At 44.8% G+C, this 27,705-nt stretch overlaps 2 protein-coding genes and 1 pseudogene across 3 annotated transcripts; 1 reads left to right on the forward strand and 2 right to left on the reverse strand.

The window, feature by feature from the left end:
- The first annotated feature begins 34 nt into the window (after positions 1-34).
- FAM162A (family with sequence similarity 162 member A) lies at positions 35-24,967 on the forward strand. Its single transcript, XM_080918857.1, has 5 exons — positions 35-156; positions 16,571-16,693; positions 18,504-18,612; positions 22,641-22,749; positions 24,711-24,967. The coding sequence occupies exons 1-5, from the start codon at positions 123-125 to the stop codon at positions 24,801-24,803; spliced, it is 468 nt and encodes a 155-aa protein (XP_080774983.1). The 5' UTR covers positions 35-122; the 3' UTR covers positions 24,804-24,967.
- On the reverse strand, positions 8,712-9,072 carry LOC308422569 (replication protein A 14 kDa subunit-like; annotated as a pseudogene). The gene has a single exon. The product of its transcript is annotated as a replication protein A 14 kDa subunit-like (transcript).
- A 1,357-nt stretch (positions 24,968-26,324) lies between the features above and the next one.
- Positions 26,325-27,705, reverse strand: WDR5B (WD repeat domain 5B). Its single transcript, XM_080918856.1, has one exon. The coding sequence runs from the start codon at positions 27,334-27,336 to the stop codon at positions 26,356-26,358; it is 981 nt and encodes a 326-aa protein (XP_080774982.1). The 5' UTR covers positions 27,337-27,705; the 3' UTR covers positions 26,325-26,355.

Here is a 27,705-nt window from a genome sequence, read left to right on the forward strand (position 1 = left end):
CTGCGTCACGCCAGCATGCCCCGCCCACCTCGCCAGAGCCCTCCCCACGCGGGCACCCGGTGACATTGAGCGCCAGCGCCGCGGCCGCCGTCGGGTGCTGTGCGTCGGCGGAGCAGGCGGCCATGTGGAGCCTCCGCGGCCTGCGCCTGGCGGCTGGTGAGACGCGGGGCTGCGGGTGGCAGGAGGGGGCATCACCGGAGGGGGTGTCCTACTTACTGCAACCGCAGCGCCTTAGCAGACGCGGGAGGCTGGCCGAGACCCCGGCATCAGGCGCTCCTTCACGCAGCTCCCTTCTTAAGTTAGTGCTTTGATGCCTCTACCTGGTCCTCATCCTCCTGTGAGCACCTGCTCAGAGTTATCCTTGGAACTGATGCTTTCCACCCTAATTTTCTCCTATCCGCTATTCTATCTGTGCCTTCCTACTTGGCTACTTGTCCCTCCCTCTTGAGGTGAGGGACTCAAAGATCTCACAGAGTACAAGTAATTGTTGTCTTAAGATGTGGGTGGTAGTACATACTTTGAAACAATAGCGTGATAAGTGCCTCGACTTTCTTAGGGGAAAGTGTTATGCTAATGTAAAGTCTGTAGCCTGTTTTCTCTGTAAACATTGGAGCGTTTGAGTGTTTTGGAGTGTGGTAATTCAAGGCTCGGGGAAATCTAGAGAGCCTTGAATTATCAAGTTGAGCAATCAGAGGGTTTGCAGCTTGTATCTTGAGGGTACTTAATACTTGAACACTGACAATACTTACTTTTCTAGACTGTAGCACACGTCATGGAAACCTAAAGTGCCTTGGAAGATTTCCGATGTTTCGGAACTTCGCTATTGGGCCTCTAACCAAGACAGAATTCCTTGCACAATTTAGCAACAATTTATTTTACTTCTGACGGGGAATATTTTAATAGCACACCAAGGATGTTATGGGCAACCCTCCACCTCCGGGTGGTCTGTGAATGTCTGATGTGTTGTGAGCACCTTCCAGTGATTTCTTTTTACCTTTACCTGTTTTATTAATAAAAGCGCCTAATGATTTAAATTATCTGATCTCTCCCGTGGCCCCCTTGGGTCTTATTCTTCATAAATAAGTCACAGGGCTAAGTAACCTGTGCAGCACCACTTGGTGATAAACTCGAGGCCAAAGGAGGGCAGTGCATCTACATTTCTGCTCTTGCTGCTTACATATACCCGTGTGTATATCATATGGCCAGTTGGAGCTCTTTTGTTTTGAGATTTGTGAAATCTGCACACATGAAGTGCAGATGTGTTTGTGAAGTGGGCATACAATTTCATATACAAATGGACTTTCAAGAACCGATGGCGGTTTGATAAATAACATTGACCAAGCTTGTGGTAACCCAATTAGAAATGTAATGTAGGCATTGTTTTCTTACCCAGAATATTATTCAGAATTAGGTACTGTTCTGGGTGAATAACGTTTTAGATGCCCCAGCTCATTTTAAGCAGTAGAGCTGTGCTTAGCAGCCTCCTTTGGCACTCCTGGGTGGACTCCCTTTGCAAACAACCTAGAGGGTTTATGGGCTTTAGTTGCTTGTTGTATGAATATAGTTGTAGATGTAGGTCCAAGTTGTTACAAAGTTGCCACAGGTCTTGTGAGCCTCTGAAATCAAGTTCTGACTTTTGTGATCATGTACTAGTAAGAGAAAGGGACGGAGGCTTATATCCAGCAGTTCGGGTTCTAATAAGAAACACAAATGTAAGACCAGCTTCTCACCCACCCTGTGACTTCCATTAGCATCAAGATTAGCTTTGCCTTATTTTTACTAAATTCTCAGCTCTTATAAGTATCTGTTAGTACATATTGCTTTGATGGAAGGACTCTAGGAAATATCTTGAATTAAACAAATGTAAGGGGAGTTTTCACATCTCTTTTCTCCAGAAAGTTAAATAAAATAGATACAACTTTTAAAGTATTGTATGTTTATTTAGATGTGTGCGTGAGTGTGTTGTGTGTGGATGTCTGTGTACACATTTTGTGACCTTGTGAAGGCTGGAGAAGGACATAAGGTAGGCTGCTGTCCCCCTACTTTATTCCCTCGCTGAGTCTGGAACTAGGTTGGCAGCCAGCAAACCCCAGAGATCCTCAGGCCCCCAGCCCTCACAGTGTTGCTCCTTACAGCACTAAGTAGCCACACCTGATTTTTTACCTCTGTATAAGGGAGGCAAACTCTTACTGATCCAGCTCCTCGGCTCCAAAACATTGTAGCTTTCAATAGGATGATTGCGTCAAAAGAATGAATAGACTTACCATAATATTCTTCATGCCATAAGAAGTTCTGTTGCCCTGTGCGATAGTGACTTGCCAACTTTTTCACTGACCTCATTTTCATTACTGTCACCAGTGCAGAAAACCTTGGCTTCTCCTGTCTAACCCATACCCCAGGGCACTGAAGCCAAGCAATGTTTTAGAAGCCGTCTAGTCCCTTATTTTATGCAGATAGGAAAACTTAGGCTACTTTTTGCTTTTTGAGGCACTGTATCATTATTTATCCCAGTTGCCCTAGAACCCTTAGCCTTCCTAAATACTGGGGTAAGCAGTGTGTACCACCACCCCGGGCTAGAAGGGAGTTTGCTTGCTAAGGGCCACATAGGTTCAATGCTGAGACATAACATACTTGTCTCCTACTCTGATTTTATTTTCAGTTTGCTCCTTCATTGTTCTTTTATTTGTTCTTGCAACCAACCGTAAATGAGATCACATCCATTGTAACTACTTTTATTTTATCTTATTTGCTTATACTGATCCAGGTGGTGTCGGCAGGTTTCTGTTTGAGCATACACAGTGTGTCCCATACAGCCCACTTCCTAGGGCTTTTTACTGCAGTGTATAAACCAGCCCATATAATACAGCTAGAGAGCATACAGTGTTAGGCTCTAGATTATGAGTTCTGCTGAGCTGGGTCCTGCTGGCATTGTACGCATCCCCCAACTTCAAAAAGAGTGATGTCATATTGACACTTGAAATCTGCTATGGTCACTGGTAAGCACTATGGCTAGGGGTTTCCTGCTCCTTCCTTCTTCCCAAGAACCTGCACACTACTCCCTTTAGAATTCAGAGAAAGGGAAAGGTTAGTGAGATAGGATTATCAACTAAAGGCTCCAAGGAAACAGGAAGGGTGGCAGTGATTTGAGAAAAGAATTTATAAGTATGGAGAGGTAGGAAACAGAAAGGCAGCAAAGGAGAACTCAGATGACCTTAGGGCAGTAGGTGAAAAAGTGTGAGCTTGTAAGGAGTTTGGACCAGATGAATTTTAGCAATAAGAGAAGGCTTCAGAGCCTAGGTCTTTTTTTTTTTTTTTTTAAAGAAAACTGGAGCTTTAAAAAGGCAGCTATGTACAGGATGCATTACTGTAACCTGGAAAGATTGTGATATAATGTGTGATGTAAATCATTCAGTGGTTAACAGTGCTTGCTGCTCTTGCAGAGCACTGGAGAACTAGAATTTGGCCCCAGCACCTATGTGGGCCAGCTTCCAATTACCTGTAACTTCGGCTCCAAAGACTCTGATGCCCCCTTCTGGATTCCACAGACACATGCATTCACATGCAAATAATTAAAAATATTTTTTAAGATAATATTTATTTTGTGTGCATTAGTGTTTGCCTGAATGTATGTCTGTGCACACATGCATGTAGTACCCATGGAGGTGAGAAGAGAGTATTGGATCCCCTAAGACTGGAGTTACAAATGGCTGTGAGCTGCCGTGTGGGAGTTGAGAATTAAACCCAGGTACTCTGAAAGAGCAGCCGCTCTTAACACTGAGTTCTCTTCAGCCTGTACAAACACACACACACACACACACGCTCTCGCACACACAGTTGGGAGGGAGGAAGATAAAGAACAGAAAACAGGAATGCCTTCAAAGACCTGTTAGTTGGGCAGAGTAGATGCATTACTATGTTCTAGGTATTATTAATAGGTTATAGGTGATGATGAGATCTCAGTTAAAGACCTGTGGACCTAAGAGAAGAAAAATACAGAAGCCATTGTAGTGAAGTAAATTATTAAAATAGAATAGAGGAATTCTAGCGGGGAGGCAGGAGCTCAGAGTCAGCTCAGAACACACCCAGGCACTAAATTCTCAGCAGATATTTACTACCCCAGAGGGACAAGCATCAGGGGAAGTGGTGTGTCTCTGGATAAGACAAAAACAGATAGAAAGCAGGTATCTCTGCTGAAGTGGTTTTTAAGGGGAACTATGCTAGGACAAGTTGGTAGGTCCTGGTTGTACAGGTTAACCAGTGTCACCAAAAAAACGAATTTTGATTGTCTGACCTCGGTGTTTAGTCTCAGGAATGAGTCAGTGACCAAGTAAGGGAATAGACATTGAGGGCTAGCTTTAAGAATGTAATCTTAACAGTGTTGCAAGGGAAAGGGCAAAACCAGTCTGCAGTGTTGGGCCTGCTAGAGAGCCCTTCAAATCCTCCCACAGTGGCACAAAGTAAGGGTAAAGGAATTGGAAGGGAGGTCCTAGCATAGCCTAAGAACGGGAAATAGAAAAGAGGATCCAAAAAGATAGGACTGGCAAGATGGCTTAGCAGGTAAAAACATTTGCCACCAAGCCTGATGACCCAGTGGAGGTGAGAACCAATTCCTGCAAGTTGGCCTCTGGCTTAATGCCATGCCATATACTTGCATGCACATATACAAATAAATAAATTTAAAATAGTAAGACATGGGTCATTTAGATGTGAGATAAAGGAAAGTGCTGGTTGGTTTTTGTCAAGTTGACACAAACTAGAGTTACCTGGGAAGAGGAAACTTCAGTTTGGAAATTTGCCTCTGTCAGATTGGCCTGTGGTCTTTTCTGTGGAGCATTTTCTTGATTAATGATTGATGTGGGAAGGCCCACCCCACTGTGGGTGGTGCCAGCCTTGGGCAGGTGGTCCTGGGTTGTATGGAAAAGTAGGCTGAACAAGCCATGGGAAGCAAGCCGGTGCTTCATGGTTCCTGCCTCTGCTCCTACTTGAATTCTTCCCTGATGCCCTCAATGATTGGCTGTGATTGGGCCGTGTGAGCGAAATAAATCCTTTCCTACCAGGTTGCTTTTGGTTAGTGTTTCTATCACAGCAACCTACAGCAAGGCAGACAGAGAAGAATGTGGAAGATAATGGAGGGAGGGATTGAGCTCTTGAAGAAGGATAAGATAGAATCCAAAGACAGCAAGGGTAGGAGAAAAGGGGCTAATGGTGGGGGTGTTGAGTAGATGGGGATCACTACACTTAAGCATTTCAGCGAAGTCAAGGTCAGTACATGCCTCTCCGTCATTCGTCTGATCTATGAGAGAAAGATTAGTATTTTATTTATAGGACCTGTTGAAATGGTGAATGTTTTCTCCAAGAGCAGGGACTCTCCATTTTACTGTGGCATTTGGCAGGAAAGCTGGCTGTTTACTGTTGAACTATACACATTGCTTCTGTCTTCCTGACAGCGAATCATTATATAAAGAACTGGAATTGTAATTCTGTCCTTTGACCCTCCACTGTCGGGGTCAAGTTCTTAGAGGATGATCAGAAATACCATTAAAGCTGTTTATAGAGGAGGTTACAGGTTCAGAAGGCTGAGAACACAGGAATTCAAGACCAGCGTGGGCAACAGTGACTCCCCATTTCAGGGACAGACAGACAAGAAAGGCTGTCTGGCTGGGTATGATTAAATTCAGGTAAATCTGTGTTGGATGTTATACATGTATCAGGTATTTCTGATATCCAGAAATATTTTTTATAACTTTGTACCATGATAAGGATACAGTATCTGGTTATGAAAAATAGGCTTGTGTGCATAAGAAAGTCTGGAAAGAAACACAGCGGGTTCTCCCTGGGAGCTGTGGTGGGCGGCACCTTCACTTTTTTTTTTTTTTTTTTTTTTTAAGATTTATTTTATTTATGAGTATACTGTGGCTATCTCCAGACACACCAGAAGAGGGCACCAGATCCCATTGCAGATGGTTATGAGCCACCATGTGGTTGCTGGGAATTGAACTCAGGACCTCTGAAAGAACAGTCAGTGCTCTTAACCACTCTCCAGCTCACACCTTCACTTCTACACTGTGCCTTTATGTACCCTGAATTTTAAAGGTGGTTTTGTTCTTAAGGTGGGCTGATGCTGTTTGGCAGGAAGCAGACAGTGGACAGTAGGAGGTGCAGATAGTAAAGGTCAGGAGGCTCTCAGATGGAGGGGGTCACTAATTCAGAAAGAGAGATTTGTGTTCTTCTGAGCCTGCTGGGAAGGATGAGAAAAACAGATGGAGTGGGGAGCCTGTTTTCTGTTATAAAGTAAAGGCCTTGAGAGTTTCACATAGCCAGGGTTGGGAGTGTGCAGGCTGGGGGGGGGGTGACTCCAATCTTGTTGTACTTGAACCTAGAGATTCTAGTAGCTTTTTAAAACCTTTATTAAAAAACTGGCCAGGTTCCAAAGATTTATTTATAAATTTGTATTATTTTTTCAGTCTCAGAAAAATTTTCCCATGGAACTAATGTTACAAATGGTAATTAGGAGTTCAGCCAGCCTGCAAAACTCAGTGTCAGTCTGTCCTCCAGTTCCCTCTGTCCTGCTTCTCAGCACCTGGTTCTTCCCTGAAATCACAACTCTCCTGTTTGCTGTCAGCCGCTCCGGGCTGCAGTGTAGACATGCTTTCAGAAGGATTCCTCCTCCATGTCTGCTCCTCGGCCTGCCCTGCTTTCTGCCCTGAAGATGTATCTAAAACACTCTTCTCTCTCAGCTCCAAACTGCTCTGCATGTTTGGCAAGCTTTGGGGATGAGGGGTTATGGCAGATGCAAAGGTTCTCGGCTGTTGGGGAGGACGAGAGCCACAATACCCTGAGCTAGAGGGACTTGGTCTAATATTGTCACTGTTTTGGGAGCCTGTAGAGAAGCTCTGGTGCCATTGGCATGGCCTGCCAAGCGGTTCCCTTCAGTGCCACACACAGAAGCAGCTCAGGCCAGTGTCTGCGCCAGGAAGAACCCATCCCCCGGCAGAATAGCTGCAGATGTGAATTTCCGAGCCATTGGGTCTGATTCTGAAAAGGCTCAGTACAAGGAAATAGATCTGGTTTGTTTGTTTTGTTGTAATGAGCACTCAGGGCAGCTCAGATTTGCCTCTAATATAGAAACCAAATCAGCGTGTAAAGCAAGCTTTTTGAACCAGAATGCCAATCCGTAAAAAGTGCAATTGCAAAAAAAAAAGTGCAACTTACTTATTCTGTTAGGTCTGCTGAGCACTTATAAAATTTAACAATTTTAATAAATTAAGAAATATAATATTGATAAACTGGTATGTAGGGACTTGGCTATCCCTGGAATACTGTATGACTTTCCCCCCCAATTTCAAATTGGCTCTGATTCACATACACACAGCTCCTCAGATCTACCCAGAAGGAAACAGGCAGTTGAGGGTAAGGTGAGAACCACCTAGCTATTCACCTAAGATTTTCAGCAGGACATGGATCTTCCAGCCACGGTCATGGCAGTTCCTGCCTTGGAACATGAAGAAAAAGAGAATGAGATGTCTGGGCAGTTGTGCCAGGGTGGCACAGTGGGCTTTGGTCATCACTGTGGGACACTCAGAGGGAGGCTGGGTGCTGTGGAAGAGAGGCATGCACAGGTTTCCCCCAAGGGCCGTGAGGAGATGAGCTGTAGGTCCATGCACACAGCTTGTCAGTAAGCACTGACTGTTAGGGGCTACGTGCTCTGCAGATGCACTGCACTGGGATTCCAGCATCTGAAGTAATGGATTGATCGCTAACAATGAAGAGAAGCAAGCAGTAAAACCCAGCTGCTGCTTTAATGAAGGCTTTGTGAAGGAATTTCGGACCCAGCCAGAGGCAAAGGCATTAAGCTTTACAGATGCACCCCGGTGTCTTAGTTTGACTGGGGAAGCTAAGATGACTCCGGAGTTAAGAGTACTTGTTCTTACTGAAGACTCAGGACCAGTTCCTAGCACCAACGTGGTGGCTCAAAACCTCTATAACTCCAGTTCCAGAAGATCCAGTGTCCTCTTCTGACCCCCAAGAGCATCAGGCACATGCGTGGTACACATGAAGGCAAAATACTCAAACACATAAAATTTAAATGTGCATGTAAAATAAAAAACTAAAAACTTGGGGAGGAAATTTGGCTTACATGCCTCCGTCACAGTCATTGAGGGAAAAACAGAATAGGAACTGAAGATCGTGGAGAAGCAATGCTTACTGGCCTGCTTCTTTTTCCAACCTAGGACCACCTATCGGGGATGTCACTGCCATGGTGAGCTGGGTCCTCCCACGTCCATCATTAATCAGGAAGATGCCACAGCCTTGCCTACGGGCGATCCGATGAATGCATTTTCTCATATTAGGGTTCCTTTATCTCAGATGACCCTAGCTTGTATCATTCACAAAGCCTGGGATGAGCAGGACCCACAAATGGTGGTGGTGGAGGGGATTATGCCACATGAGAACTGCACATTAGAGCTGCTCAGGAATCTTTTTTTTTTTTTTTTTGACCAACAGCACGATATTTTTATTATTCAGACCATATATTGAAGTACCAATTTAAAAAAAGTTATAAAGACTTAGTTGTAAACTGTCGTATTATATTTACAAAGAAATATATTTAAAAAGAGCAAATTAAATATTAGAAATTATAGGAGTGTCTCCCTTAAACTGGAGGAGTTGTTAATAGCCTTCAATTCGACTCACCGGTAATCTAAAGAAATTCAAGAAGCTAATTCATGTTGTGTAAGCCCTAAAGGAAAAAACTGAGGAAACTCATTGATAATCTTCACAGCTGCATTGTAAAGTTCAAGATCAAAGCAATGACAATCTTCCTTAAACCGGATATAGGATGCACACAGTATGGCCGCCTTGGCTGTGACTTTTCCAGACACGATTCCAGAGATGTCAAGTGGCTCCACCAATTCAATGGTTCCATTTTTTTCTTCTCCATCTGAAGGAATAAACATTTTCCCGGTAGGATGAGTCTTTTTCAGCTTCCCCATGAAGCACACGGGCCTGTCGATGTACCGTGTTAACATGCTGGTGTTGACACGCTTTGGGGAGTTCCATTCTGTCCACCATGATTCTGCCGCCAACACTCACAACTCGAGGAAAGCCAAATATCACTGCTCAGGAGTCTTAAACCATTGATGGCAGAGTTCAGAAGGTCTGCAGCTGGCTGTGACAGTCTGGATCTCTATGAAGCTCCTAGATGAGACTGAGCCAACACTGCCCAGACTTAGCAGTGTAGAGCATTGGTTTCCAGGTGTCTGTCACACTGTCCTGAGCAGCTGTCAGAATGGATGTGGGTGTCTGTCTGCACCTCAGAAGTGCAGGTTTGCATTGTGTAGGTGTGGGTGGAAACTGGCTACCCTTCTAACAAGCTCCTTGAAGATTGCCAGCCACACTTGAGAGCAGGGTTAGGCCAGCAGTTCTCTGCCTGTGGGTCTTGACCCCCACAGGTTGCATATCAGATATTTTCATCACAATTCATAACTAGCAAAATTACAGTTATGAAGGAGCTGGAAATAATTTGATGGTTGTGGTCCCCACAGCATGAGGAATCTTATTAAAAGGTCACAGTGCTGTGAAGGTTGAGAGCCACTGACTTAGACTAACAAAACAGGTTTCATCATAGAATTTTCTCCTTGCCACCAGGACAGAGTAATCATATCAGCACATCTTGATTATACCTTGAACTGAGCACATTTCTGTGCTCAGCCATTTTTTTCCCTCTACCATTCCAGTTGTATATTTATTGTCATGAGTGAGATAACTTCCAGGTCTCTAATTGTTTTCATGTACTATGTCAATGAGTAAGTCTAAGGTAAAAACAATATGTGAAGAAAACTCAAGCACCTATGTTTTGTGTGTGTGTGAGTATGTGTGTGTGTGGTTTTGGTTTTTTTTTTTTTTTTTTTTTTTTTTTTTGTCTTTTTGTTGTTTTTCAAGACAGGGTTTCTTTGTGTAGCCCTGGCTATTCTGGAATTTGCTTTGTAGACCAGACTGACCTTGAATTCAGAAATCCAAGTGCGGGAAATAAAGGTATGTGCCACAACCACCTGGATTCTAAAGAATATTTTTATTTTGGAATAAGTTTGCAGAAACTTGTATAGATGGTGCACAATTCTGTTTGCCTCGTAATCAGTAACTTCCATAACTGCGACGCATCATCAAAAACAAGGAAGTTACCATCAGTGTATTATACCAACCCAAGTGCAGCTCTCACTCCTCATTGGAGATGCTTGTTTTCTGGTCCAGAACCTGGTCAGTCTGAGATCCTACATGGCATTTAGTTGTCATGAGTCCTTAGTTTCATCTGGGTTGAGGAAGCATCTTCACATTCTTTGGTTTTCATGACCTTGATAGCATTAGCCAAGTGTTTTAAATGCCTCTCAGTTTGACCTGATATTTTCTTTCTTTCCTTTTTATAATTTTTATTTTACATGTTGGTGTTTTGCTTACATGTATGTCATTATGAGGCTATTGGATCCCCTAGAACTGTAGGTATAAACAGCTGTGAGCTGCCATGTGGGTGCTGGGAATTAAAGCCAGGTCCTCTGGAGGAGCAGCCAGTGTTCTTAACTGCTGAGCTGTCTCTCCAGCTTGATACTTTTAGATGATCAGCCAAGATTACAGGTTTTGGAGAAGAATATCTGATACAAAGATAAAGTGTCTTTCTCTTCACACCATATTATAGGGGTGACCCATGGGACTTAGGGCTGATGAATTTTTAACCTTAGCCACTCAGTTTCTTCCTGGAGGTTGCTGTTCTTTTCCTTTCTATAGTCTGTTTGTGAGCAAATCACTAAATTGAACCAGTGGGGTAGAGATCTACATACATTTTAATTTTCTGGAAGGAAAATATATCCCTTTTCCCCATTTATTCATGCTGCTACTTACATTAGCATGAACTAATGAGTTAGAGCCGGTTGCCATGTGTATTTTAAGTCTCTAGCCTGCATGTTCTCAGATCAGTTCTTGTGTCTCTTTACATGTTCCTTTCCGTTAGTTTGTTAAATTGGTTTGTTTTGCTTTGTTTTCGAAAGAGTCTCAACATGCAACTCTAGCTGGCCTGAACTCACTGTGTAAACCAGGCTGACCCCGAACTCACAGAGATCCCTATGTCTCTGCCTCCTGCTTCCGAGTGCTGGTTCTAAAGGTGTGTATCACCATATTTGGCTCCGTTTGGTTGTTTTTGCTGTTTTGTTTTGTGTTTATTTAAGCAGTTCCTTATTTTTGGAATAAAAGATGTTCCAGGAACTTCTTATGCTCCCTTTGTGTAGATCTGTCCTTGCTTTCCGAGGAGCCCTGATTCCTTGTGCTATAGAGTGGTATTTAGGAAGCAAGACCTGAGACTAGTGTGTCCCTTGTTAAGTGCAGAGGTGTTACTGATTCCAGCCTGTCAAATGGTTAGAGGGAAAAACGTGTTCTTGGATCCCTGGTGTCCTGGTGATTATGTCTGCTCTTTGTAATGCAGCTTTACTAGTTTTGACAAGTGCTGTGGCTTTTTAAAGTGAGTACTGTCAGACTTTACAAGCCATTGACAGATCTTGACACCAAGGAGAGAAACACTGTCAGATAGCCTACAGGTCCCTTTATGGACACTGTCATCACTGATCTCTAGAGTTTAGTCACATCCCAGGCTGCCCTGTGGTGAGTTATCTCTAAGATTTTTAAGGAGCCTGAGATTCAAAACCAAATTCTATCCATTTGTCATCCTGGACTGAAGCACATTTTTATGGAAAAGGACTACCAGAAGAGAAGTCAGTACCTCAGCCAGCCTCACTTCCACCTCTGTCTAGACCCTCACCCCCAGCCACCAGTTAGCAGCGATACTTGTGTGGCAGAGATTTTCAAATTGTGAGTCCCTAGACAGGCTGTATCAGCTCTCTAGGACATGTTAGAAACACCCATCCTTAGATCCACCCATACCTACTGTGAGAAATTTGGGCAGAGCGGTCCAGTACTCTCTGACTCTGATAGACAGTTTGGTCCAGTCAGAGCCTTACAGGCAGCCATGTGGACTTCCTGCTAGGGCTCTGGGGACTGAGCATTGGCTGGTCAGCCAGGGACAGACAAGGCTTCAAGTACACCCACAGGGTTAAAGGGCTGTTTTTCTTTTGTTTTCTGTGTTTGTAATTTTGATCTACCAGAGAATGGAAAATTTCTGTCTTGGATATCTGGGGCAATGTGTTTTATCTCTTAGAAACCAAACAGGAAAGTTAATGAAACGTGGCTTGTTTGTTCTCTCATTTCATTATAAAATAAATCGAAATCACAAGCTCAGCAAGTAACATTTGAAAATTATGTGTATGTTCATCTGCTATATTTCTAAGGTGTATAAATATCATATGTGTATGTTTTAATCAGCATTTATCCTTAGAGGGAGGTAGACGTTATTATGGTAAAGTATGAAGCAACAGCAAGGAGCGGTTGGGCAGTGTTTTTGATGTAGGTAAATATGTTCAAATCCCGAGCCCCATTTTTGTCCCGGGTACGTCTCTGACATCATAGTCTACTCCTCCCCCATCCTTTACGCCCTCCACCTTCAGGGGCCTGTCTGTGGTTCCTAAACCTACAAGTGACATTCTCAAAGAGATGCCCCCGACTAACTGAAATGTCACATACTCATTTCAAATACACAGACACATCATGCCCCAATGTCCCCTTCATTTTATATTTTTCTCTCTTTGGCAGTGAGCTTCTGGTGTGTGGGGGTGTGCTGTTATATCTGTCTCGCCCCCATTTGTGGAGTTGGGGTACTGGGTTCTCAAAGTGCAGTCTAGCCAGCCTGTTAGAAATGGACCTCGCGCCTGAGTGTGGTGGTCATCCTAGCCGAGGAGGTGATTTCCGTAAGCTCAAAGCCAGCCTGGGATGCATCATGAGGCCCCGGATGAAAAGGGGGAGGGGGAAGAGAGGAAAAAGAGATAACACTCGAGGTCAGTAGCTGTGTTGTGTTTCAAACAGGCCAGCAGCTGGCTCTGACACTAAGGTTTGAGGAGCTCAGCAGCTGTACTTCTGTCTGTCCTGTGAAGAACTGAGAAGCTCTTCTCCCAGCCTGGTAACATGGTCAGGTCTACTGCCCCCTTGGGGTACAGCTGAGAATTGCTCTAAAGATTACTTTTAGTGACGTAGGAACATGAACCAAATGGTAGAGCCTGCTGTGAGTCACATCTGCCAGACACTGCCACTTGTTTTTCCAATTAGCCCTCAAATCAGATCAGCCCTGGTGCTGTGATACTGCATTACCACATTCAGAATGAGCAAGTGACAGCAACTGCCTTATCTCCTCTGACATGCGACACCTGCCGCCCTTGGCTGAGGCAGTCACAGGCTCAAATCGCAGACATAGAAGAGGAAATGAGCAGGGTCATTAGGAGCAGTCACCATAGGTGGCTTTGCACAGAGGGCAGATTCTCTTGGGTCAGTGAGACTTAGCGCTAACTGGGTTTGCTTCATTCTCTGCGTCACAGCACCCTGGAACCAGCAGCCCCAGTTGTAGCAATAGCAGAAGCTGAAGGCAGAAGAGATTAGCGGCTCCCCACCTGGACCCCAGAGGTTTCTTACCCTTTGATCTGTGTAGCAGTTGCAGGAGCCTTCCACTCACAAAGCTTGTGTTTCACCTGATTCTAAGCTGTGCAACAGCTTTGTCCCTGGGACGTTTATGAAAGACTGTCTGTGGCGCAGACACAGTGGCCGGATAAACAAGCACAGGCATTTAGAAGGAAGAGCTAGGGAAGGTGTTCCTTCTGACCTGACAAGCTCTGGCGCACTGCTGGGGTGGAGTGCAGGAAAGAGTATGTGCACCAGGAACAGCCAAGGGCAGCTCCAAACCCTCACACCTGCCTCATGGGGGGTCTGTGTAGGTGGGGAGATGGGAGCTGCCTAGCTGGAGTAGAGACAGGCTTCATCCCTTCAGGACTGGCAGCAAACGCTCCCAGACTTATTGGCGGAAATTTTGTCTAATTATCAGGTGACCACTAAGCAGAAATATCTGTGGCCAACTGTCTTAGTCAGGGTTTGTGTTCCTGCACAAACATCATCACCAAGAAGCAAGGTGGGGAGGAAAGGGTTTCTTCAGCTCACACTTCCACATTGCTGCTCATCACCAAAGGAAGTCAGGACTGGAACTCAAGCAGGTCAGGAAACAGAAGCCGATGCAGAGGCCATGGAGGGATGTTGCTTACTGGCTTGCTTCCCCTGGCTTGCTCAGCCTGCTTTCTTATAGAACCCAGGTCTACCAGCCCAGGGATGGCTCCACCCACAATGGGCTGGTCCCTCCCCCCTTGATCACTAGTTGAGAAAATGCCTTACAGCTGGATCTCATGGAGGCATTTCCTCAAGGGAGGCTCCTTTCTGTGTGATAACTCCAGTTTGTGTCAAGTTGACACAAAACCAGTCAGTACACCAACCAAATACATGAAGAATACAAGATAATACTAAAAGTAATTATATGCCCAAAATTACATAAAGTAGTTGAAATGAATACACCTAGAAAAACAAAAAGTACTGAAACTGAGTCAAAATAATGTTTTAAAAATCTGACCAAACACTTAAGGAGAATTAGAACTAGTTCTGTACAGTTCCCAAGGCAGAGGAAAGGGCTGGAGATGCAACTCAATGTAAGGTGTTTACCTAGTATGGCTACGGGTGTGGGGGGTCCCCAGTAAGGCAAAGAAAAAACAGCAAAAAGGAAGGAAAGAAAAGACAAGACCTTTTAAGCAGGTCTTATATAGGTCTTATTAATAGGTGTTTAATCACAAATTGGTTAAATTATTTATATAGAAAGTGAAAATTTATGACTAAAATGTATTTCTTAAAAGTATTCTTTAATGAAGGTATCTATTTCTTTGCTGGCTAACTTTTTGTTGACACACAAGCTAGAGTAATCTGGAAGGAGGAACCTCAATTGAGAAAATACCTCCATTAGATCAGACTGTAGGTATTCTCCTAATTAGTAGCTCTAGGGGAGGGCCAAGTGCCCATTGTAGGTGCCGTCACCCCTTGGCTGTGGTCTTGGGTTCTATAAGAAAGCAGGCTGAGCAAGCCTTGAGGAGCAAGCCAGTGAGCAGCATCTGCATGAGCTCCTGCTTCCAGGTTCCTGCCCTGTTTGAGTTCCTGTCCTGACTTCCTTTGAGGATGGACTACCATGTGGAAGTGTGAGCCAAATAACCCTTTCCTCCCCAACTTGCTTTGTTTACCAAAAAGGTTTTAGAATGGTGACAAACCACGAATGTCCCTGTGACGTCTCTAAAACCATTCCCCAGATCCTTTTGGAGAAATGTGCACTTTCAACTTAGGGGTGGGAACATTCAGAGTGGGTCTGGGACGTGTTGTCAGAGAGGAAGGAAGCTGTCAGCCACCACTTATCTCATGTTGAAGGAACTCAGGAGCCACCCCAAAGGTCCCTCCAAACCAAAGATGGGAGCATTTGAGGACCGCCAGATAAGGGACTATTTACACATTATGGTGCAGACACTCCTTACACCACTTTTAAATAGAAGGTCACGTGTGTGTGTGTGTGTGTGTGTGTGTACATGTGTTTATTTGTGCAAGCATTTATCCCACAATCCTATTGACCCTGTGGACCAAATGAACGGAAAAGGGTGCTGCCTTCCTGCAGTCCATGATGATACAGGAGGCAGTTACCTTTGTGAGCACACAAAGGAGGGGTGGATGGGAAACTTTGTAAGGGTTAACCTGGGGTAACCTGGGCTGGTCAATTTGGTATCACTTGGAATGGGGAAGGAAAGAGGCTTAATGTTCTTTAACAAAGTCTCATTGTGTAGCAGAGAATGACCAGAACTCAGCGTCTGCTTCCCAAGTGCTGGGGTTACAGAAAGGTGCTGCCATGCCTCGTGGCACCCAGGTCTCCCTGGTGCAACAAGAACTAGAAGTTGCTAAAAACTTTAGCTTGACTCTCAACATGCCTCAGATGCCTGTCTTTAAGAGACAGGAGTGATACTGCCTTGCTGTCCTTGTGACGAGACATGCGTGGAAAGTACCGGCACCGACTTTACTGATTTAAAATGTGCTGTAAAGTTCTCTTCTCTTAATTGGCAGAGTGATTGATTGTATTTTAAAGCAGAACATCTTTGACACTGTCATCTTTCCTCCATGTGTGTAGCTTGTATGCTTTACTTATATTCTGTTTTCTAAGAGAGCTGAATTGTCTGTTTTCTTTGCTTGTTCCTTTGATACAGAGTAGCCCAGGCTTGCCTTGAGCTGCTCACTGACCCCAGCAGGCCTTAAATTTGAACTCCTCATGCCTCAGTCTTCCAAGTACTGAGTCACCACACCCAACTTTTATGAGTTAATTTGTGTTTTGTGTATATAAATGAAAACTTGCAGACTTGTCCTTTCTTCTGGGCAGGAAGGGTAGTGTAAGCAGGGTCTAGCTATACAGCTGGCCTGAAACTCTGTGTAGCCCAGGCTAGCCTCAGACTTCTGATGATCCTCCTATCCCTCCCAACTGCTAGGAATACAGGCCTGCACCACCACATTTAACCACATGCTGAAATTTCTCATCATCAAAAAGTATCAGACTTTCTCTCTAAAATATGCATCTTTCTTTTAGGAAATTGTTTTAGGTTATATGAAAGAAATGCTTCCTCGTCTCTAAGGTTTACCAGAAGCCCTGACTTGAAGAGGATCAATGGATTCTGCACCAAGCCACAGGAAAGTCCCAAAGCTCCAACCCGTAAGTTCTTACTGCTTTATCCATTTGTGGAATAGGTAGCCCGTACCCTTTACAGTCAGAACAACCCGAAGAGGTGGGCCAGTGTTTCTCGTGCTCAGTCATGGAGCTTTGCCCTTCTTACTGTGCATGTCGTTGGTTATGTTTACAGTGCACAGCTGTCTTTCTCACCCATTCTCACTTTCTCACTGAATCTGAAGCTCGCTGGCCTGCAGACTGGCTGGCTAGCAAATGCTCTGCCTTCCCGGTGCTGAGATTCTAGATGTGCACTCTCACTCCTGGCTTTTCTTTTTGGAAGGTCCTGGGAATTGAACTCATGTCCTCGCGACTGTCTGAGTCATCTCTGCCACATCAAGCTGTTATGTTCGGAATGAAATGTAATGAGTTCTAGGTTTGGCCATATGTGTTCTACACACCTGAGGCTAAGCGTGCTCTCGTTCCTGTCCCCACTGTGGGAAGGAGGGTGGTGCACAGCGGTACCAGCAGCTGGACTTGTTTGCAGCTCCTTCCTGTGAGTGCCCTTTGGTGGCTCACCCTCCATAGAAGCTTATCTTTCCTCCTTACTTAGTGGACCTTCTCAGGGGACATTGTTTCATTCAGACTTGAACAGACTAAGGTGGCACTTATGCCCCTTTCCTCCCTAACTAGCTATCTTCATAATGTTTTGCTAACAGTACCATTGGTCTTAAGTCCCCCGGGTCTGAGGTTCTTCCAGAATCCTTCCCTGTCTTAACTCTGGTTCAGAACCTGTCCCCTCACTTTTACATCAGAGCTCTCTCCTGCTTGGACTTTGTGCTCAATCTGCATCTTCCCCTCTGCTCTTCCATCCAGTGTGAAGGCAGGGATGAATAATGCCTTTGCTGCTTCAAAGTACTCGTCCCAGGGCCACTGTGGTGACTGGACTCTGTAACCCATGCACTTAGGTGTAGTGGAAATTAGTTAAACTGCTTTGTACTCCCAGCAGGTTGTGCTCCCAGCCATCCACCAGAGTCCTCTAGATTTGAAAATGAAAGACACACACACACCAGTTATTTTTAATATGCCTTGACGAGCTCAAAGGCTGAGCAGTTCTTGTCCTTCCCACTGCTAGCAAACACTTCTCTGGTACTTCCGAGTTAACTTCTTTTAAAAGATATTATTAAGATTTATTTATATGAGTACATCATCACTGTCTTCAGACACACCAGAAGAGGGCATTGGATTCCATTACAGATGGTTGTGAGCTACCATGGGGTTGCTGAAAATTGAACTTAGGACCTCTGAAAGAGCAGTCGGTGCTCTTAACCACTGAGCCATCTCACCAGCCCCAGTTGGAGGCTCTTCATTGATAAATCAAAAACCAACTGGGGACAAGGACCTTCAGAAGTGTTGGGACACAGAGATTCCCAATTTTGGGGGCCAGATTAATTCAAAGAATTAGAGTTAGAACTAATCGCCAATACTTAGGAGAAAGTGTCAAGCAGATCTCTTCCTTAGTGTGGGGTTGAAGGACTTTTAATGTGATCTAAACTGATAGGCCTTATTCTTATTGTCCTGGAGACAGGCAACCCTTGCTGGTCATCCCTGCTCATCCTCTCCATCTTCATAGTAGCTGGGGCTCACCTTCTGCCTTAGTCCACAAGCGTTGTGGAATGTCACTTGGGAAAGAGGCATTCTGTGCAATCCTACTCACATAACATGAAGCTCTAGATCGGCCTGAATCTCCTGGTGTTTGTGTTAATGAATAACTGAAAGATACAGACAGCATTTTTTCATTGCTTGATTTGAACATTAAAGTCTCAAGCCAGATTCCTACCTGTTTTTATCCCCACAGAGACTTACAGACACAGGGTGCCACTGCATAAGCCCACAGACTTCGAGAAGAAGATTCTGCTGTGGTCAGGCCGCTTCAAGAAGGAAGAAGAGATCCCAGAGACGATCTCGTGAGTGTTGAGCTGAGGGCTGTATGCAGTCTGCACTTCTCACTGGTCTGTAAAGGAAAAAGCAGAGTGCCTTTGAGTTCTGTCTAAAACTTACTGACCAGATGTGGAAACATGTCTCATTCTCTACATATTTCCTCTTTGGCAAGTAACCAGAACAGAGGATGTTGGGGAACTGTTTAGTGTGTTTCTTAGTGACTGAAGGATTTGTCGGGTACTGGGGTCAGCGGATGTTTAGGTACATCTAGCTCCAGAACAGTGCAAAATGGTAATACACACTACTTTAGTTTGTTTTTAAGCTTAGCATAATGAACGTAACTACGTCCGACAAAATCCACACAAGTGTCAGCCTTAGGAGTAATAGTGTTTTGATGTAACTGCTTTAGATCTTAAACATCTTCCAAATGCCCACAGGTGGGGACTTTCTTAGGAAGTCATAGAAACATTCAGAGGGGAGACCAAGGCAGGCAGTGGTTGCTCATGTCTTAGTCCTGGCACTTGGGAGGCAGAGGCAGGTGAATTTCTGAGTTAAGGGCCAGTACAGTTGGTCTATAGAGTTCCAGGACAGCCAGGACCACATACAAAAACCCTATCTCAAAACCAAAATGGGGGAGAGGGGGTTACAGCCTCATGAGAGATCACCAGGGATCCTCTTCAGCTCTCTCTTGCTTCCTTCAGGTTAAGTGCTGCTGCACTCCCATCCTCACACTTCAGCAGGTATCTACCTGCATAGGCCCAAAACCAAAAGAACATAATCTTGACTAAAACCTCAAAGACCCAAGCAAATCAAACCTGGAACCCATCCTATGCTGGTCAGCTTGGGTATCCCTCCCTGGCAACCAAGAGGGCTTTCGTCTCCCACCTGCCTCCTTAACCCTCAGCTGCAATTTAGACTTTTCCAGAATTTCTGAGTGATCTCTGCATGTGTTGACACTGTACTGGAATATTTTGGGCTTCATGAGCTACCATGTGCGCTGAAAGATGCCTAACAGCATCCCTGTTCTCTTCCTCCTGATGCCAGCCTTGCTCTCTTCAAGAGTGTCGCCAGGCATTGTCACGCATCCCCTGGAGCAAACCCGTCTCTCGGGTGAAGCATTGTTCAGCCTTGTGCTAAGGGCCCTGACTGGCCAGCACGTGGGCCAGGAGTGAAACTCTTTGCCCTGTGGGCATTCTCCTCCTCAGAGTAAGGGACTTAACTAAGTTTCCTGTCAGCAAGAGCCTATTCCTGGGCCTTCTGGCTCTGGTCTCAAGTCACGGTTGAAAAAAAACCAGGCTTTGAGAGCAACACATCTTATCCAGATAGACAGGTTGTATCTGCTTCAAGTTCATAGAGCCTGCCGCTCCTGCTGCTGAGTTAAAGCTTTAAGCATTAGAGAGCACATTATCATCACTGGAGGATCACAGCAAGAAAGCCACAGTCTTCCTTAACCTAGTTCTTGTTTATGCCCTGTTTTTTTTTTTTGATAATATCTTAGCAAAGACAAGATGATCTATGGGGGGTGGAGGGGGAATATGAGTGCTGTTCCGTGCTTGTTCAGCGTACCTTGTCTCCCTTGTCTGATTCAAGTATCTTCTCAGAACTGATACTATCTTGCCTTCCATTATTATCATTATCTGAGGATTTTATACGTACATAAAATGTGATTTGATTTAATTTAGCCACTTATTCCTCCAGTTTCTACCATATTTCCTTCCAGCTTAATGTGATTTTTTTTTTAAACCAACCTTGTTGCTTTTGAGATGGGTGGCAGCTGTCATGACCATATTTAAATATGTCTATGCCACTGTTTGGGGAGATCATAAGTTAGATTAGTTGACCAGTCACATAAAATGGTGTTGGATCAGTTCCTTTTAAGTTGCTTCTATAAAACACTGTGACCAACCCAGCTTCCAGAGGGTTAGGGTCCAGCAGGCTGCACATGAGACTGGAGCTGTGGGCTGATAGCTCACGTGACAAACTATAAGCAGGGAACAGAGAGGGTGAACTGGGAAAGGCATGTGGCTTTTGAGACCTCAGAGCCTGCCCCCAGCTTCATACTTCATCCAACAAGACTACACCTCTTAATCTTCCTCAAACAGTGCCACCTACTGGAAACAAAGCCCTGATTAAAGGACAGAAAGAATCCTAGTTCTGTGTCCTTGCCCAGGGATAGACATGACAAGGTTCTTGTCTGGAGCTAGGGCCTCAAAGGACTTAAGGTTTTGGCTCCTGGAAACCTGCCTTTTCCCCTGAAGAAACTGGAATTGTCAGTCCCACAGCCACTATAAGCTTGATCCGACACCCTTAAGACAGCCTGTGTCCCTTTCATGCAGCATTGCTTGATTAGCTTCTTGCTGACTTCATCCATTGTGTGATAGCATCTACCGACTGTCCCATTCCCCGGCCACCCTTCTCACAAACTCTGTAAGATTCTGTACTTTTTAATAAACTTGCTTGGCATAAGCCATCAGCTTATGCAAGGCCTCCTGGTCCTGACTTTCCATCTTCTTTATTCCCTCATCCTCAATCCTTCCCCTTAGAAACCCATCACTGAAGAACAGCCTGCTGGTCCAGGTCAACCAAGTACTTATTTGCTATAGACTGTGGGAAGACAGTCTCATTCAAATCATCACACCTGTTATAATATTTTTGTAGCTGGCGAGATCTCCAGTGATTTTAGTTAAGCGGTTAAGCATTCACTGTCTTTAAAATTTGTCCCTGGTTCCTTCTATCCTGCTGGCCCAGCTTCAGTGCCTCGCAAGCCCTAGCTCTTACCTCACATTGTGTGTGTGTTCAGGGTCCTGGGAATCCAACTGAGGTACCTTTGCCGATGTACCAGCCTCCTCTTTAGACTCTTGCACATTAAGCCTCTTCGGTTATGCCTGAGAAATTCCCTGTTAAGATTTGTAGGTCAGCAGACAGGTTATGAAAGCTACTTTCTAGGTACTTGCCAAAGAGCACAGGCTCCACTGTCATTCAGTTTTGGGAAACCCTTCATAACAAGATTAACACTAAGGAATCATTGGTAAGGGATTGTTTCACTCACCAGGGTTCAAAACAGAGCTAGATTACAGGCTGGAGAAAGATGACGATTTAGTGCATTATTTGAAATAAAGCCTAAAGTTTCTTTTGTTTGGTTTGGATTGAGACTGGTCTCTGTGTAGCCCTGGCTATCCTAGAACTTGCTGGGCAGAACAGGTTGACCTTGAACTCCCACAGTTGCTCCTGCTTCTGCTTGGGTTCAAAGCTTGTGCCATTATTCCCAGAAAACATGAGTTTTGTCACGAAATGCATTTTTAGAACTGATAACATAGTTTCTAAACCTCCCCCAACCCCAAATCTAAAACCAGAGTAATCAGGGATGCAGAGGTGACTGGTTAAAACACTGGCTGCTCTTACACAGAACAGAGGTTCCATACCCAGAAGCTACAACCTTCTGTAACTCTGGCCTACAGGATCCAGATCCAGTGCCCTCTTCTGGCCACCTCAGACATTGCATGGGTCTGCTGCACATACATGCATGCAGGCAAATACCCATACACGTGAAGTTTAAAACTGGGTGAAGAAGGGCCGGGTGTGGTGGCACTGGAGAGGCAGAGTCAGCAGATCTCTAAGTTCAGTGCCAGCCTGGTCCCCAGAGTAAGTTCCAGAACACACAGGGCTTCAGAAGCTACACAGAAACCCTGTCTTAACCCTCTATCCCCTCAAAAAGTGAAAAACTGGAGTACAAAAAGGATACTAACTCTTCCATGTTTGTTTTCTTTCTGAATTGTGTTTTTGCTATAACTTAAGCTCATAGCAAAGCTTTTTTGAGAGAAGAATGAGTTCAAGCCCAGCCTGGGCTAGAAAGCAAGAAAGGCCCTGTCTCCAAAAGGAACAACCAAAAAAAAAAAAAAAAAAATAGAGTCAAGAACTTGGATCCTCTCCAAGGTGCTATGAGGTCCCTAGGTCCTAGCTTCTATTTTCTATTTACAGATATCACTGTGTAAGTTGTGGTAAACAGAGCATTTGAAAGAGAAGGGTTAGTAATGTTTTCTTCTTCTCTTACTAGGTTTGAGATGCTTGATGCTGCAAAGAACAAGATCCGGGTGAAGGTCAGCTATTTGATGATTGCCCTGACAGTGGCAGGGTGCATCTATATGGTTATTGAGGGCAAGAAGGTGAGTGGGCTCCCCTGTGTCGCCATGCTTTCCCCAGGATGGAGGAAGGTGATGGGATGTACATGCTGGCGTACTGGCTCTAAGACGACTCTGTGTTGATTGACTGACTGGATGCTTGCTGCGCTCCAGGCTCACAACAGCTTTGCTAGAAAGTAGATGCTGTCACAAGAGGAGGAACTGTGGCTTATGACACAACTTCAGTCCCTTCATCCCAGTAGGTGGTCGGAGAAAACTAAGACTCATCCTCGGTGTCCCACATGTACGCCGTAGCACGTGTGTGTCTGTGTACCTGCACACACGCAATAAATAACTAGGTATTGGCACCTTGCCCAGAGCCATGCGTCTCCCTAATGACAGAATTTGAACTTAGACATAATTGAGGTATGAGTAAAATTCCTCCTGTACATAATGTGTGTTCTATAGCACCAACTGTTAAAGTTTCCTTTCTGGATGTGAGACCCAGAGAGCTTTTTCATCGACGGGCTTTATAATGAAGGTACCTGAAGCTTACACATGCACATACACCTTCCAAAACTCACATAGTAAGTAAAGAGACAAAAACTTGAAAAGAAAAAAGAAAACATTTAAGTGTTTTATTAAGCCATCTTGTTATTAAGATATAGTTACTTTGGGGGCTGGAGAGATGGCTCAGTGGTTAGGATCTCTTGTTGCCTTTGCAGTGTGTACCAAGGTTCAGTTCGTAACATCCACATGGCGGTTTCTAACCATCTGTAACTCCAGTTCCTGGGGACCTAACACCTTTTTTTGGCCTCAACAGGTACCATGCACACATGTACATGTACATACATGCAGGTAACTATGAATACACACAAAATAAATGAGTAAAATCTAGAGTGTGTACCTTGAATTAGACAATCCTGTGTCGTAGCTTTCACACAGATATCCTTCACTGTTAGTCCACATTGAAAGGATACTTCTAAAGAACTGCCCGTCAGCTGATCTTGTGCTGAGCAATCCACAGTAGAAAGGAAGTGAACTGGTGGCGCTGGCCCTGCAGTCACATAAAAGCACTAATCATTTCAGTCTGGCCTCATACAAGCACAAAGGGCCAAGGGTGCTGACCTGGGTGCAGTTCTCTTGAAAATGAGCCTGATCTACTTCACTTTTCCCATCTCCCCGTTTGACCTCTGACCTCCCACTCGTGGTTCTCAGAATGAACCCTTTAGAAGCCTGTGCACAGGCACATGGATTTCTAGAACTCGGAGAAATGATCTTCAGAAGCAAATTCCTCTAGGACGTCCCCCAGCACCTTCCAAGCGTGTGTGCTAGAATGAACCTTTGAGCTAATGTCACTTAGAAGAATAAGTGAGTTACCATCATGCTTTGTCTCCCCTCTGTTTTCTCCTCCCACCAAATTCTTCACACATGAAGTAACACGGATGTCAGAAAATCCCAGCCTCTGAGGCTGCTAGACACACGTCCTTGACATAATCACTGGTCTGATTGTATAAGCGCCACACGAGTTTAACGGTTCTCAATGAGGGAGGCCAAAGAAATGGAGGGGGCTCCCCTGATGCCAGTTGCTTTGAAAGGGTGAAGTTCAGGGAAAGATGATTCTAGAAGTCATCAAGGGTAACATTTCAGTAAGACCTGGGCCTCCCAAAGCTGAATGTTTTTAGAAGAAAGGACTAGGAAGGGAGGGAAGTGTACGCACAAGTTAGGGAAGCAGAAAGGAGAGCGAAACGGAGATGAAGTGCTGTACAGTGTAAAACGAGGGGAGGATGTGAGGACACAAGACTGGAGAGAGGCCACGGGTGCAGAGCAGGGCAACTGTGTGCTTCTCTCTCAGACCGGGGTGGAGGTGTGTAGAGCGCATGACTATCCAGTGTGCAGGCAGCTGAACACTCCTGGCCCGTGCTGCAGTCAGCCTGCTGTTCTCGGCACAAGGGGGAACAGCCTTCCAAACCTGCCATCACCTCTTCAAATGTGCTTTCTTTTAGGCGGCGAAAAGACATGAGTCTTTAACAAGCTTGAACCTAGAAAGGAAAGCCCGTCTGAGAGAGGAGGCAGCTATGAAGGCCAAAACAGACTAGAAGTACTTGTGCCAGATTTGGAAAACCCAGGAGTAAAGTTGCAGCAAGAAGCCTGCTTTAGAAAGGATGTGATCTGAGACCCACTTTGCAGACATGCGCTTTGCACAGACATATTCCACGTCCCTATTTCTGCTGTAGAGAAACAAATACATTTTCTTAAAGAATGACTTGTCTGTGTTTTTTGTTGTTTTGATCCAAGTAAAACCTAACCGCCCCACTTTGCAAAGTGAAAAAGAGGCAAATGACTTCAGGTTTAGTCTGAAATCTCTTCTTTGGAGCTTCAGGTATATTACCTAGCTTCTACTTGCCTTCTAAAGAAGCCAGACATGGTCTAGCAATGCCAGCAAGCGGAGGCATTTTGAAAAGCCTGAGGCTGGAAAGGTGGCTCAGTGGTTAAGAGCACTGACTACTCTTCCAGAGGTCCTGAGTTCAATTCGCAGCAACCACATGGTGGCTCACAACCATCTGTAATGAGATCTGATGCCCTCCTCTGGTGTGTCTGAAGACAGCTACAGTTGTACTCATATACATAAAATAAATCTTTAGAAGAAAGGAAGAAAAGCCTGAGAGTAGTCTGGCCTGGTTTTGAGGAGCTTATCATTCGTCATGGACTTCTGGTAAGGACCAACTGCTACCTACTAGCTCATGGCTTGGCTCCCAATTAGTCCCTTACTCGGGGAATTCCATTTTGTACTTAAGAAAATGCCATGCCTGTTCTTGTCAGTGTTGGAAAGTAAACACTTATATCAGTACCTCTTCATTAGCCTTGTCATGTTACCAAGGTGTCTGGTATCCAGGCAGTGTCTGCTGTAACACTTCACTGACTCACACGCCTTCCTAGTGCTAACAGTTGACGTGTCACTATAGCCACCAGACACACTAGCTCTCAGAGTTAATAGCTGTAACTTTGAAGTACCACATGCCACTGAGAACTTGATGAGACACATGAACAATGGAACACCGCCATTCAGAATTTAATGGTCCTGATGCCGCCTGTGCTTTTTGCCTTTGCTTCATTTTAGGTATTAAATGCTTTGGTTTTTTTTTTTTTTCCACTTGCAGATTTATAATTAAAAAAGTGCTGTGTGTGTGTTGGATAGTTCATCATTTGTAGAACTAGACCATGACTTATTATTGTCCCCAACTTGACAGATTCATTTGGCAATTTGATGCCCCATCATGTAGAATAACAGCAAAAATATGCAGGTGACACGTAAAACATCTCCAATCCTCTCATTACCTCCCTAATGACCTCCCAAACCAGAGGCTACAAGTCCTTCCTCCTCTCAGTCACCTTTCTAGATAGTCCAAAAACCTTCCCCCTCTGGGAAAGCTACTGAAAAAGAGACATTGTCCAGGGACAAACAAGATTCCTAACAGGCCTTGAGATTAGCACTCAGAAGCCCTAGGTCCTAGATTTTTACAGGGGTCTCGTTTTGCAAATTAAAATGTCTCAGACTCACAATTTGTAAAGCCATGCCATAATCCAGAGAAAGCAGCCTTTTTATTTTATTTTGTGTTTAACTTGACTTTCCTCGCCGGCTGCCAGACTTCAGTCGTCATTTGACCACACTTTAATTGTCTTGTCATTCTCTAATGCTGCTGACGCAATGATGTTTTCTGTAGGGTGACAGGCGGCTGAGATCACAACATCTGTGTGACCTTGTAACCTCTGCACAATCTCTTTAGTCTGAAGGTTCCAGATGTAAACCATGTTGTCCTCTGAACCAGACACAACCCACTTTCTACCAGTAACAGAGAAACTGGCAAATATACAGTATTTCTCATTCTTATGACCAGTGTATGTCTTCAGGCATCTGCCCCTGCTGTAATCCCACAATTTAAGTGTATTGTCCAAAGTTGCAGTGAGAATGTATTTACCATTTGGAGAAAATTTTACAAAAGACACTGGAGGGTTACCTTCATCAGCAAGTGTTCTTAAACACTGGCCTGATGCAGCATCCCAAATTCTACAAAGACCATCATAGCTCCCAGACACTATCAAGGACCCATTACAATTAAAATTCACGGCAGAAATAGGGTCCGAATGAGCAAACAAGGTCTTGAGGCACTTTCCTGTTTTCACTTCCCATATTTTTACACTCTCATCAAAAGATCCAGAAACGATGAGGTTGGATGGTGGGTTGAAATCACAGCAGAAGACGAAATCACTGTGCCCCTTCAGTGTTTTCAAACATTTTCCAGATCTCACATCCCATAACTTTAGAGTCTTATCGTCTGAGGCAGAAACCAGAAGACTAGAATCTGAAGACCAGGCAACATCTGATATTTCCAGACTGTGACCACAGAGTGTTTTCTTACATTTCCCATCATATGCTCCCCAAATTATAATTAGTGTATCAGCTGAAGAACTTGCTAGCCACTCGCCATTAGGACTAAATTTAACTGATGATATGGCCGCCGAGTGTCCCGCCAGAGTAAGTCTGAGAGCGTAGTTGGGTTTCTGCGGCTCTTCCTCGCGCTGGGGGTTAGAGAGGGGTGACTGTGTTCTCTCTGCTGGTAGATGAGCCATGAGTCCGGCTCTACAATTTACGCAGGAGTTCGGCCCCGAACCTTACAGAAGATAAAACTTGCCGTTGGAAGGCGGACGGATTTGATTGTGACATTGGCTCGTCTTTAAGGTCCTTTCCCAGTCAGCAGCGATGTTTGGACCACTCTCCTCTTGCTTTCTTCGATAGTGTCACAGATCGCGGTGGTCAGGGATCCACTCGTACCGGGTGCTGATAAAGGACTAAGCCGACCCGCGAGGATTGAGGAGCTGCACCTGAAGTCCTCTTCCACGCCCTCCCCAGCTCCAAAACGTGTGGGAACAGTGAGCAACGGATGACGTCACACAAAACAGGCTTTGAGAGGCTAAAGTAGAGCCCAGGACAACACAAGG

This window comes from Micromys minutus (assembly GCF_963924665.1).
Source record: "Micromys minutus genome assembly, chromosome: 7".
Taxonomy (NCBI): Eukaryota; Metazoa; Chordata; class Mammalia; order Rodentia; family Muridae; genus Micromys; species Micromys minutus.

Bases quoted from the DNA above. Each gene is read 5' to 3' on its own strand.
- FAM162A (XM_080918857.1), top strand. From the start codon at position 123: ATGTGGAGCCTCCGCGGCCTGCGCCTGGCGGCTG. The intron at 157-16,570 runs GTGAGACGCGGG...TCTTTCTTTTAG, and splicing joins CGGCCTGCGCCTGGCGGCTG to GAAATTGTTTTAGGTTATAT. The intron at 16,694-18,503 runs GTAAGTTCTTAC...TTATCCCCACAG, and splicing joins AAGTCCCAAAGCTCCAACCC to AGACTTACAGACACAGGGTG.
- WDR5B (XM_080918856.1), bottom strand. From the start codon at position 27,336: ATGGCTCATCTACCAGCAGAGAGAACACAGTCACCCCTCTCTAACCCC.